This window comes from Elaeis guineensis, chromosome 4, assembly GCF_000442705.2.
Source record: "Elaeis guineensis isolate ETL-2024a chromosome 4, EG11, whole genome shotgun sequence".
NCBI lineage: Eukaryota > Viridiplantae > Streptophyta > Magnoliopsida > Arecales > Arecaceae > Elaeis > Elaeis guineensis.
The window spans coordinates 100659464-100673068 of record NC_025996.2 but is presented as its reverse complement, the minus strand read 5'-3'; the positions used below and the strand labels follow the sequence as shown (position 1 = coordinate 100673068).

The 13605-nt window shown below is 35.5% G+C and overlaps 1 protein-coding gene across 3 annotated transcripts in view; it reads left to right on the top strand.

Annotated features, from left to right (window-relative positions):
• Positions 1–694: 694 nt before the first annotated feature.
• The window catches only part of LOC105040079 (uncharacterized ATP-dependent helicase C29A10.10c-like), a 33674-nt gene continuing 20763 nt past the window's right edge, over positions 695–13605 (top strand). For all 3 annotated transcript variants that reach the window (XM_073256729.1, XM_073256728.1, XM_073256727.1), the window contains exons 1-9: positions 695–846; positions 2816–3382; positions 3729–4880; positions 5124–5451; positions 8198–8453; positions 8536–8713; positions 10730–10878; positions 11178–11228; positions 11388–11456. In XM_073256729.1, coding sequence (XP_073112830.1) covers positions 751–846; positions 2816–3382; positions 3729–4880; positions 5124–5451; positions 8198–8453; positions 8536–8713; positions 10730–10878; positions 11178–11228; positions 11388–11456 — 2846 coding nt within the window. In that variant the 5' untranslated portion in view covers positions 695–750. The remainder of the gene's footprint in view (positions 847–2815; positions 3383–3728; positions 4881–5123; positions 5452–8197; positions 8454–8535; positions 8714–10729; positions 10879–11177; positions 11229–11387; positions 11457–13605) is intronic.

Here is a 13605-nt window from a genome sequence, read left to right as displayed (position 1 = left end):
TAACGGAGCCGACCACGAACATTATTGGCTTTATTAAAACCTTCGCAGGACGATATTGACGGGTTGGTGAAGTCTTTTCTCCCAAAGCATTGCCACGTCTCCTGCCGGACTTTTCTCTTGCTTTCCTTGGTTCTTAAGGAAATAAGAGGAAGCGAATTTTAGATGAAATTTTCGGTTGGATCAGACCCACCATTAAACTGGTGGACCAATCCAATTATGAAGTACCATGATAAATATTTACGTGACTTTTCTTTTGTTCGTGTTTCTGCATGCTACCCCACAGTTGGATTAGTCCATCAGTTGAGTGGTGGACCGGGTTCAGCTAATAATCACTCAAATTTTAAAGTTAAATCCCACTTGGATGGCAAGAGAATTGCTTTCTTCGTTACATATATATATATATATATATATATATATATATAATGTTAGGGGCTCTTCGTTTTCCCACCTGGGGTCCAACTTCCAAAGCCGTCGGATCATTTTCTTCTATTATTCCCTCTGCACATTAGCGCAAGTTCAAACTAATCGATCGTGGTTGTATCCTTCGCGACTAAGAAAGATACGCCTTCCATCGGGCTCGACACAGATCGCAAAGTGAGAAGTGGATGATCCAACGGTCACCGGGCCCGAAGGAAGCCGGGTCCTTCTTTCGTGCGGAGAATACCACCACGATCATGAGAGTACATGATGGCCACACCACATTGTTAAAGCCACAACGAGAAGAGGAGCTCGAAGGAGAAGGGAGAAGGCATGGCGAAAGGTGAGAAATGGGACGGAGATCTTGTGGAACTAATCTTCTCTTGGTCTCTGGAAGATGTATTCAACCAAGATCTCTTCAAAGACAAGGTCTCTCTCTCTCATATTTTGTTCTTTTTTTTGATGACTCTAGAATTATCTTATTGTTATAAGTTCGTGATTAATCTCGTTTGATACATCTCCTCTGCTATTTTTCATTGTTGCTTCCTCTATAACAAAAATATCGAGCAACGTTTTCCCGTTCCATTCATAATACGAACCTCCTTTCCATTTCTGAGCTGCTTCCGGTCCGGTTCTGTTTCGATCCCAGCTGGTTTACTAGCGCTGATGAAGTCACCCATGGTTAGTTTTCAGGGGGATAATCTATTCTTATGTATTCCTCGTTACTCTTTTCATGCAGAACACTAAACACAGAAAGGCCATTTCGCCTGTATATCTTAAATCATGACAAAGTAAATATAACTAAGGAGTGTATATATATATATATATATATATATATATATATATATATATATATATATATATATATATATATATATATATATATGTATGTATGCATGCATGCATGCATGCATGCATGCATGCATACATACATACATACATACAAGTTAGATTTATGAGCTTAAGTCATCTGCAAGAAAATGACATAGTCGTTCAGCTTAAGTCATCTGCAAGAAAATGACATAGTCGTTCAGATTTATGAGCTTAAGTCATCTGCAAGAAAATGACATAGTCGTTCTACATACATACATACATACATACATACATACATACATACTTTACACTCAATTGTACTTGCATATTTACATTTCGATATATAGTGCTATTTCAATTGCCAACAGTTTCAAGAGCAGATTCGGGTAATGATCTATTATTAGTACACTCTTTTTACAAACTCGTTAACGTACTATAGTCTAACTCTTTATACACCCCATGACTTGGCCTTTTCCACAAGTTGCTAACAATTTAATGCATTCAATTTTTCATTTTTACCCCAGAAAATCTCTTGGGATTGTCTATTATGAAATTCAGAGTACCGTTTTTTTTTTTTTTATTTCCATGCATGGGAGTGTGTGTCTTCTTCCTCCTCCTCCTTTTCCTACCCTTTTTTTAAAAAAAAAAAAATTCTTGGGTGCGTGGGGGCATTACATGTCTGAAAGTACATTTTAGTACGTCTTTTCCTTTTTGTTTAGTTATTTCTTCATTATGTGGTGTATCCTCAACTTGTCAGTTTTCATAAATTTAACAAGATATGTTTTCAGTCTCGTACTTTCTTTTCCTTATTGCCAAGACATTTGCTGATGGACATGTTTTAAGGATACTGCACGTGATGACACAAAACATTCATCAAACTTTTACAATGAAAGAAACCATGGATTTATACATCAAAAAATTGCTAGTATAGGTGTCTTCTTGGTTTATAGCATATAATGTAATGAGAGTTAATCGAGTATTATGTATGACAACAGTGTGTCTATTCCACAACAGTGGAGGTTTTATTTTTGGTGTGTATCTGATCAGCATCCAAATTGTATGTGTAGTAATATATGAGATTAAAGAGACCTTTTGTACTGAATTATTTTTAATATTACCCTAATCCCTACTTGGTGGTTGTTTTAATGAGAAAAAAGTAAATAAAACCTACTGTTATTAATGCATGTAACTAGACCTAATCTGTTTTGATTCTGATTTTCACATAAATTGAAAATTATGATACATCTTCTTTAATTTAATATTTGATTATGTTGTAGGATTTTATTTCGAACTCTCTCTCTCTCTCTCTCTCTCCTCTCTCTCTCTATATATATATATATATATATATATATATATATATATATATATTTTGAAGTTCCATGTGCACAATTTCCTTCCATAACTTATGTATTCAAATAGGTGATTCGCATAACACCAATATTGTTACAAACAATCGAGGATGTGAAACATGTACATGCACTTTTTAAAATTTTTATAGTGATCTTTAATTCTATAAGACATGAAAAAATTTCATATATGTTGGCTAGTTAGTTTTCTAAGTTCTGCTCCTGGTGGATCTGTACAGGTGGTGAAGATACCCAGTGCATTCACTTCTTTGAAGAACTACTTGGGTTCATACACTTTTCCTTTGATGGAAGAAATACGTGCTGACATGCATTCTAGCTTGGAAGCTTTATCCCAAGTACCTTTTGTCAAAATATTGTCACTTGACAATACTAAGAGACATGAGCAATGTATGTATGAGATTGTCGTTGGTGACGTTCCGGCAAATGTTCCATCTCCTGATGTCAATGGAAACTACATTCCAAACAAGGGTGATATATTTCTCTTGTCAGATGGGAGACCTGTTCATGTTTCTGATCTCACTAGGAATGGGAGATCATATCGTATCGCCTTAATTATTACGGGTGGAAAATACGGTGACCTACCACCTAATATGTTTGTAATTAGAGCATCAAGCAGCATAGAAGTTTCAGAATATAGAAAAAAGAACAAGAAAAGAAGCCCACTGTTTGCTGTTTACTTGTTAAACATCACAACATACTGTCATATTTGGAAGGCACTGGACTTCAAGTTGTCTCCGCTTCGAAATCTGAACCTTGTCAAGAAGATTTTACATTTTGATCCATTGGTATGAAAATATTATCAATGTTATGGCTTGTTTAATATTTTGGTTAATTTATTGTATTTTTATTTTCTTATTGGCCATCAGATGCTTGCATGACTTAAATATTTCTCTTGAAGACTGTTGTGCCGGGGAAAAAAACAGTACCAATCATGACAATCATCTATCAGCTTTTGGATATTAATATAAAACCTTCTTGTGTTTTCTTTTAATATGACCTGTTCTGATAACTTTTGCTAGCTTTCTTGCACTAAGCATGGTCATTAATTGGACTGCAGTAAGAGATAAAGTATATAAAAGCGGGCTACCGTTACATATTCTGTACATTGTTTGATGTTCTTTTTGCTGACAGGTTGCTGGATTTGATGATATCTCTATGTCTGAAGAATTCAGATACATCCATGACAGACGCATACAGAACAATTTGTCTGCATTGAAGCTCAACGAATCTCAAACTAATGCAATATTAACTTGTATTTCAGCAAGAGAGTGTCAGAACAAGAATTCCATTAACCTTATCTGGGGGCCCCCTGGCACGGGGAAAACTAAAACAATTAGTGCCTTGCTATGGATTCTGAAAGAAATGAAATGCAGAACAGTTGCTTGTGCACCTACAAATGTTGCTATCAAGGAACTTGCCTTGCGTCTTTTAAGATTGGTTAAAGAGTATGCTGCAGATGGCAGTTTGGGAGATATTATAATGTTTGGGAATCAAGATCGGATGAGGGTAGATGGCATTCTTCAAGACATGTTTTTGGACTTTCGTGTGAAGAGGCTTTTAGAGTGTTTTGCACCAAATACTGGTTGGAAGCATTGTCTGAATACAATGACAAGATTTTTCGAGGATGGTTTTACTTGGTACCGGTCATATTTGGAAAGTAACAAGGATACTGTTGAGATGACTTTTCAGGATTTTGCTAGACGAAAGTTTGCTTCGGTATCGAAGGAATTAACTAGATGTTTAAAGACATTACATCTGCATCTGCCAAGTGCTTCCATTTCAGAAGCAAACACCACAAACATGAAGATGGTTCTTGAATTGCTCGAAATTTTCAGAGAACTTCTCTGTAAGAAAAATATTGGCAATAGCCTTGTAGAGATCTTTGCTTCTACCGATGAAGAAAAAGGTATAGCATTTGTATCTCATGGTATGGTTAGTTCTGGGAAAAATGATTCCACTACAAAATCAAGGCTTCGCAAAACTAGAGCTGACTGCTGTAGAATCTTAAAAACTCTTGAAAAATCACTTAATCTTCCCATAACCTCTTCCAAACCTGCAATTACATATTTCTGTTTGCGAAGTGCTTGCATTGTTTTCTGCACAACTTCTAGTTCATCTAAATTGTACAAAGTGAGGATGAAAAAATCATTGGAAGTGCTAGTTATTGATGAGGCTGCCCAGTTGAAGGAATGTGAATCATTGATTCCCTTACAACTCAGTGGCATAAGACATGCTATTCTTATTGGCGATGAGTGTCAATTGCCTGCAACAGTGAAAAGCAAGGTCAGATCTTCTATCCTCATTTAGTACGCAACAAATTCTCTTCTTATTTCATACTATTTCTAATATCTGATCTATTGAAGAACAGAGATACATTTATTATGCATAAGCCACACAAAATATTTGTTATCCTATATGTGTTTCCTTCTCTTGAAGATATTCAATGACATTTCTGCAACTTTCTGACCCTTCACCCCAATGTTTTCTATGTTTCAAGAAGTTTATGCCTGTATTTCTTTTCCTTAGGTTTCTGAGAATGCACTGTTTGGAAGGAGTCTTTTCGAGAGGTTGAGTTCATTGGGACACAAGAAACACCTTCTTAACATGCAGTACAGGATGCATCCCTCCATAAGTATTTTTCCGAATGCCAACTTTTATGACAACAAAATTTTGGATGCCCCAAATGTCATTCATAACAACCATTCACGAATATATCTTTCTGGACCCATGTATGGTCCATATTCTTTTATAAATATTGAATTTGGAAAGGAGAAATGTGATGATCTTGGACATAGCAGGAAAAATATGGTTGAGGTAGCTGTTACCTTGCAAATATTGGGCAAACTTCGTCAAGGTATGTTCATTGTATTATTGACTTATTTTGCAAAATAGGATGTTTGATGGTGAATCATTTCCCTTTATTTTCATTGATATCTAATGTCAGTAATTAAAATCATGGATCTTATCCAACTTAATAGATCAAACTTGACATGTGAACCTTCATTGAAATATTAGTTTTGCAACAAGCTTCATTCCTCAAACCTTGTCAGCTCTTTCTTTTTATGACCAATGATGAAGCACAATACATATAGCCAGACAAACATCAATGGGCCAAGTTGTATACATGGATCCTATATCTGATGTAGTCACATCAGAGACTCAATTTACAGTACACAAAAGCCAAATATCAGTTTTACCATAATCACATCAGAATCTCCTTTTGTGGTGGGCAAAAAATATTAGGAAAATCCAGGGCTTGCTATTTATTGCTTTTGTTTTCTGTTTTTCTTTTGAAAAATCGAAGAAGAAAACAGAATTAGACTGAAAATTTGTTTTTTGAATTGTTTAAAATCTGTTAGGGATTTTGGAATCAAAGAAGTACTTCTCTCAAAAAAGTGAAAATAGAAGTAAGGGATGGATGAATTCCAGCATAAATGCTATCTCCCGTAACAATCTCCAGCAGCATTTCACTTGTTTGTAGGTAAATAAATGCACAAAAACAGGAAGAAACAGGTTTTCATCTATTAATGAATCTTCTCAAATCTCAAGTCTTGACTGTTTTTCTGGAATACCTGACAAATTTTCTGACTGCAATATGTGAAGGCCTTCTTTATTAATGCTCATTTTACCATTTAATCCATTATTAACAATGTTATATGCTTTCTTCATTCTCACGTGATATTGCATGCTTCTCTCTGTTGTTTTGTTTCAACCACAATCTGGGCATTTAAGACTGTAACCCATCTTACAAGTGATAAAAATTTCTGTATCATGACTGTTCCCTACCATAGCCTGGTCCTGATGGTATTTCTGTCCCTTTAATCCCTCTCAGTTGAGCTATAAATTAGATGTAGAATATACCAATTCCCTAGCTATTGAAAACCTTTCTCTCATGTTTACAACAAAAAGGAAAAAAAAGCTCATTTTCATTGCTTTCATATACCTTTTCTGAGGTTCTCTTTCATATACTAATTTGGTCTGTTTTTATTTTTAGTAAATAGCATCTGAACTCCACATGGGCTTTAACCACCAGACTGACCTTAAACTTCTCATGGCGAAGTAGCATTACGCACATCGCTCTCTCTCTCTCGATTCTTCCCCCTCCCCCCAATGAACTAGGTGAAATCTTCTTTCTTCAGCTGTCCCTAATTTGCTAGCTTTTTCTAGACAGTATGGAAATTATATATTGAAAGTTCTATGTAAAATATAATACTAGGGGATCACATATCTAAAAAATTGTCCAAGATCTTCCCAACAACACCCACTGTGCAATTGAAATTTGTTATTTTTTCTCTTGATGTTGACTAAAGAGAAGAGGGTCATCGACATGTTATAAACTTAGGCTTTTTCTTTTGGCCTTTTGAGATGTAGGATGGGTGGATCTGCAAGATTGAGCTCCTTGGTACCCTTAATGGTGTTTCTCATTTCGAAAATATTAAAGGAATTAGCATCAAGTGCTGGCTTGATATAAACTCCAGTTTTGCAGTTGTCTTGATAAATAAAAGCATTTCTCAAAAAAGATAAATAAAAAGCAATTAACCATTTTGGGATGTTAGAAATTTTATGTCTAGGTTATAGAAATGCTTGGCTTCATTGGAGAATTTCAACGGAGAAGTAGGCATTTCGTACATCTCCACCCCCCCCCCCCCAACAATCAACTAGGTGAGATCCTCTTTGTTCAGCTGTCCTTAAGTTACTAGCTTTTTCTAGACAGTATGGAAATTATATATTGAAAGTTCTATGTAAAATATAATACTAGGGGATCACATATCCACAAAATTGTCCAAGATCTTCACACCAACACCAACTGTGCAATTGAAATTTGTTATTTTTTCTCTTGATGTTGACTAAAGAGAAGAGGGTCGTCTACATGTTATAAACTGAGCCTTTGTCTTTTTTGACCTTTTGAGAAGTAGGATGGGTAGATCTGCAACATTGAGCTCCTTGGAGCCCTTGATGGTGCTTCTCATTCAAAAAATATTAAAGGAATTATCATTGAGCCCTGGCTTATAAACTCCAGTTTTGCAGTTGTCTTGATAAATAAAAGCATGGTACCATTTTGGTATGTTGGAAATTTGTTATAGGAATGCTTGGCTTCATTGGGGAATTTCAAAGTCATGCATATTTGAAGGGAAGGAAACAGTATAGCTAATTACTTAGCTAAGACTATTCCTCAAGATATATCTAGAATTGAGTGTATTCTGATTATCCCTAATGACCATGATCTCCCTCCTGAATTAGTATGTATTCTTGGAGATGATGAAATGGAGTGTATTTAGGGCTTAAAACACGTACTTTTTTTAATGGGAATTACTTTTACCTTTCGAAAAGAAGATGGGTAGAAGACTGACTGGATATTGGAATGAGGAAAGGATCAAATGCAGCTCTCAACACAAGAGAACTGACCAAGACGGTCTGTCATTAGCCTCATAAAATCATGCATTTTAGGAACCTGTAGATTCTTCACGGATTCTTACGTAAATATGTATTCTTAAGTAAAGGATTCTGTGTCAACAATTTGCCAATTGATCTGTAGTAGTATTTTTCTTTTCAAACAAGCTCTCTTTTGTGAATACTAACTCCTCCAAATTATGATGTAGCATGTGGTAGAATGCAGAAAAGACTTAGTGTTGGGATCATTTGCCCTTACACTGCCCAAGTTAATGCAATTCAGGAGATGTTGGGAAAAGATTATCAGAAGAATACAAACTTGGCTGTGAAAGTCAGTTCAGTTGATGGGTTTCAAGGTAGTGAGGAGGATGTGATCATATTATCTACTGTGAGATCCAATGCCTCTGGTTCTGTTGGTTTTCTTTCTAATTCTCGGCGAGCAAATGTGGCTTTGACCAGAGCAAGGTACCCTGTTTGATCAACATATATTTTTATGGTAGTTTTCTTGTGCCTTTGTTGCTTAGAATAACATTCTTTTATGCTGCAGATATTGTCTTTGGATTCTGGGGAATGGACCTACTTTACTGAACAGTGGATCTATCTGGGAGAAGGTAGTCTGTGATGCAAGGGATCGTGGATGTTTCTTCAATGCAAATGAAGATGAGGCCATTGCCAATGCAATCACTGATGCACTACATCTGAATAAGATAGGGATAGGGAAGAAGGTCAGTCTCTAAGTGAAGACTATTCCCTGTTTAAGTGACTGGACTAGGAGAAGAAAAGTAAAGCATTTATTCTATACCAGTAATTAAGGATCTTTTTACTTGTTTGTACAGAATATCATGTAACAAACTCTCTAACATGATGTACTAATTGAACCTAGCTTTGTTTAATAAATGTTGCTTCCATCCTGGTAACTGCAAAACCTTGAATGTGCTGCTTGTGAGTATATCTGAGAATGGCAGGAAAAAACTTATTCTTTTTCTTCCATGCACGGATCTCAAGCTTTCTCATTTTCATCCGCATAGTGAGGATTCTTGCATGCCATTGAGTGGTTCTTAGAGGTCTAGCCAGTAATTCATTTGTCTGTATTCTCCTATCTTTATATATTGATGCCTCACTACCTTGGAGGAGAGTTACAGAAGGAAAGGGCATCTACTGGGTCCCAGCCTTTGCACCTCCACAAATTTTTCCCTTTTTAACCTTAAATGAATCTCAATCATCAGCAACAGAATTTCTTCTGAAACAATCTCTTAATGTGCTTGCCTCCAAATCCCTCCTTGCTCTTAAATTTCATGGCATTAGCACAGGTGTGGGCTTTATTTCTTCTTTTCTTCTTTTTTTTTTTTTTTCCAAAAAAAGAAATCAATCTTTGGCAGATGGGTACATGTTCATGCCAGACTATGTTTCAATGGCCGATATGATGGTTGACCATTTGATGTATACTCTTCTTATTTAGGCCCTGTTTGTATGATTGCAGTAATTATTTATAACTCACTAGTGCACCAAATATACTTAAGGGAGAGAAGCAGCCACAATAAACAAGGATCTCAGAGTAATATTGTCTAGACCATATGACACAGCCTATCAAAGGCCATCATTAGAACTCCTTGATAAGAACCTTCTGCTAAAACACTTAATCTAGTTGAAGTTATCATTCATGGTTATCCCTCTAAGTTACTCTCATGCAACCAACTGCTGCTGCCCAGCATCAGCCCCCCTCATGGCAGTCGGGGACTGGTGTGGTACATCGGGGTGATGTAGGTGACAAGCAGGCCCCATGTACCAGCCTACCAGCCACTGTGCACTGGACTAGAGCAGGGATCAGAGTTGCGCAAATTTTTTTTTTTAATAAGAGGGAGCACTTTTCGACAGCCAAAAAGTCACAGCGAAGCATTTTTCAATGCAACTCATCTGCTCAGTTTTAGTTATGATGAAAGGCTCTTCCATGAAATGCTCAACTAACCATGTGTAACCCTTCCCTCTATTGTGTCGCTTTTTTTCTTCTTCCTTAAATTTTTTAATTTCATATCTATTTTATTTCCCGTGAGATCCAGCAGATAATTTTTTTGGCTTACTTTGTGCTCTTTTTTATTTATAAGCCCAAACACAATGAAAAATTCTTTTTAATTTAAGAATCTCTTAATTTGTCAAGTAGTTGCTTTTACAACTTTGTGACCGGATCCTGTTTTAATTAAACAGTTCATATCTAACATGAAACTTTTTAGATGTACTTTAGTCTGTAGAAGTACAGTTAGATACATAAAACATGTAAATGCTTAATTGTTAATATGCATGTTCAGCTCATGCAGAAACAAAAGCACAAATGAGATGAGATATAATTTCCTTGTACCAGATTGAGTAGCTAATGATATGGACGCACATAAAAGAAGTTGCTTTATTCAACCATGTAGACACAATGATTACCAATGTGACAGGGGATCATGTTCATGCTTTCCTGAAAAGTTCTGCATATCTTCAAGTTTTTTTCCGGACATTGGAAATTAGGAGGGAGATTAATGCAAATTTTTCATCTTTTCCTCTTTAAAATATTATATTATTTAAAATTATGTACATTATTTATCATAAAACTATGAGCTTAATGACAGCACAAAATTTAATCTCTTGACTCTATCTTATTCATTTACTAGTCTCTTTAAGATTTGTCCTTTTGTTTTCCATTTATACTAGATCATACTAATTTGAAATGATTCACATATATTTTGCCTTCTTTTTGCAAGAAATTCGAAGGTATATTCTTTCCAAAAACTCATTTTGATTCTATTTCACCAAAATGCCTGGAAAATTTGGAGCCAAGGAAGCATACATCGGGTCGGTTGCTTCCATGTAACTCAGGAAAAGACTGTGAAGATTCTACAGCTAATTTAAGGTATGCTGTATCTAAGATTAACATCTTTCATCTGTAGAGTATTGTCAAAATTAAGGGTAATTCGATGCTCAATGTTGGTTCATGCATGTTGTTTTGGGGACAGCAAGAAATTTAATTATAAAAATAGGAGAGAAGAACATTCTTTCTAACTTTTCCTGAGCAGGCAAGATTTGTTTATTTCCTTCTTTTCCTGTTGTTTTTTATCAGTTAGCTGAAACTTGATGCCACTCTTGTATCATACTTCAAGAAAAACAATCATATTACTAAGTCCAGATTATCTACTTCTTTTGTTGATGCAGGACTGAAACAAAAACAAGAAAGAATATGGCGAAGAAGTGGCAAGTGAAATAGTCAGTATTACTTAACTATTACCAAGTACATTTTGGTTTCACCTAGTTATCTTTTGCTGAATATCGTTCTAAAGCAGCAGCTTTTTTAGAAATAATATAGAATTCTTTTTTGATGCACAAAGATGATTAACTACTGAACGTGTTCTGTTGTTGATATAGTACTGATTCAAAGAAAGAACTAATATGTCATTCAAGCTCCAGCGCAGACAGCAAGACTTATTCAACTTGGTGAGTTTGTTTCCTCTTTCCATGTTCTATTCTACAATATAATGATATCCATATTCCTCATTACAGTTTCACTTGGTTATAACTGTTACTAGATATGCATCTTTCATCAGTTATTCCTGATAGTGGAATAAATGTTGAAACACATTCATTTCTAGATTTATCTCTATCCCACTATGAAAGTAAAATTGCATAATAACAAGAAGCAAGAGAAGAATAGCAAGTGGCAAATATAATATTATTTCTCTGTCCTCTAGATAGACACATATACATGGTAGTTTGTGGTAAAACTGTTATCAGCTCGGTGTTATGTTTTAACAAGGAGAAAAGACAAATAAGAAAGAAAAGAATGATGGATAAAAGTGAAAGCATTCAATAAATAGTTAAGCTTATTATTCTAAATACACATACGAAGGAATCCTAATTGGTTCATGGAATATTTTCTCTGGATCAAAAGACAAGCAATCAAGTTATTCTTAATATCCAGTAGTCTATCATTTGTCTTCACGTACGTGAAAAGTATAAGTTTAATTCTTTCCTTTCTAATGTATGGTAAGTATCAACTTCTTGCTTAAGTTTATATATTTGAGCCATATATTGGTCTGCCATGATTATAGCCTTAGGAATCAAAACTTCTAACCATAGTTTGCCAAATCGTGCTGAGTTGGTTAGTTCGGGGTGTGCCAAATCGGAATGGGCAGTTACTTGCATGGTTTATGGCTTCGATTTGGTACCTCCATGCTTTGATGCCAAAACCCTATATTTTGGTTCGAAATGGAGGGAGAGAATATAAAGGAGAGAGAGGAGGGAGGGAGAGAGGGAGGAAGGAAAGAAAGAGAGAGGGAGGGGGGAGATCAGAAAGGCCAAGAGAGAGAGAGGGAGGGCTCGAAAGCCCTTGTCGATATAGGAGACCCCTATCTCATTTCGAAATGGGAGAACCCACCGCTAGTTTGCTGGCTTTGAATTGAAGTCAGCAAACCATTTGCCAATTTCAACTTAAGTTGGCAAAAAAAAAAAAAGAAAAACCAGCAAATGGTTTGCTGACTTCTTAAGTATAGTCAACAAACCTTTTGTCGACCTTGGTTCAATTTTTTTTTAAAAAAAGGCACATTCTAGTACGGACCTATACCATATACTGCCTGCCAACTAGCATGAATCCTGTTACAAGTTCGGAAAATCTTGCTTCTAATTATATCAAATCATTTGTGAAATCCTAGATAACTTCTTTAGTGCTTGATATTGCAACATAAAAAATTATGCAAGACTCATAGATCTTGCAGTTAGTCTGGTATATGGTTCAAATATCCCATCTCCAAGTTCAAAAGCATATTGTATTTGTAATATAAGAACCATGTCATCTTATCATTATAAAATTGTTTTGTGTACATTAGAACTCAACCCCATGACTACAATCATGGTTGATAAGCCATAAAATGTTCTATTTCTTGTTTGTTTTAGCCTTTTAAATTATTTTGCTTGTTTGTGTAGGTTTCATTGATGTAAGTAGGTCTCCTTGATGCAGTTGAACTTAATAATATACAAGTTTTGTTTGGTAGTTAAATGGAGGAATTTTTACTTAAGATAATTTTACTTTTCTCCCTCTAGAATGTACATCTATCTTTCTAAAGCGATTATGCAGCTGCATGTGTGCATAGCATGGGCAACCAAGCTCTACTATGCCCACATGCCAGTTAAGTAGCCCAAAAATCACGATTCAAGGAGTAATTAAGAAGAATAGAACAAATAATGTTAACACCTTTTCTTCACGATATGGATGAGAGAGAATGCTTTGCGATTTAGGTTTTGCAAATTGACTAGGACCATGTGTTTCCCCAAATTCTAAGACCTAGATGAAACCACGAACAAAAGGAAAATTTGGAATGGTGAAATAAATTGAAAATGATAAATTTAATACAACATTTCTCAATAAATCTTCAATAACATGAAGGCTTGAATAATGTATCCTAACAAAAGTTTGGCAATTTATATCATGTTTTTGTATAGGTGTCTAAAGTAGCCTCGCCGAAAGGAGGCCTGGACTAAGGTCATAGTTTCCAAGTCATGAACATACTACAAAATGATCATTAGCAACTTGAGATATCTTGTGCCAACGCCATTCCATGTTGTTTTGTGCACCAATGTTATCTACTAA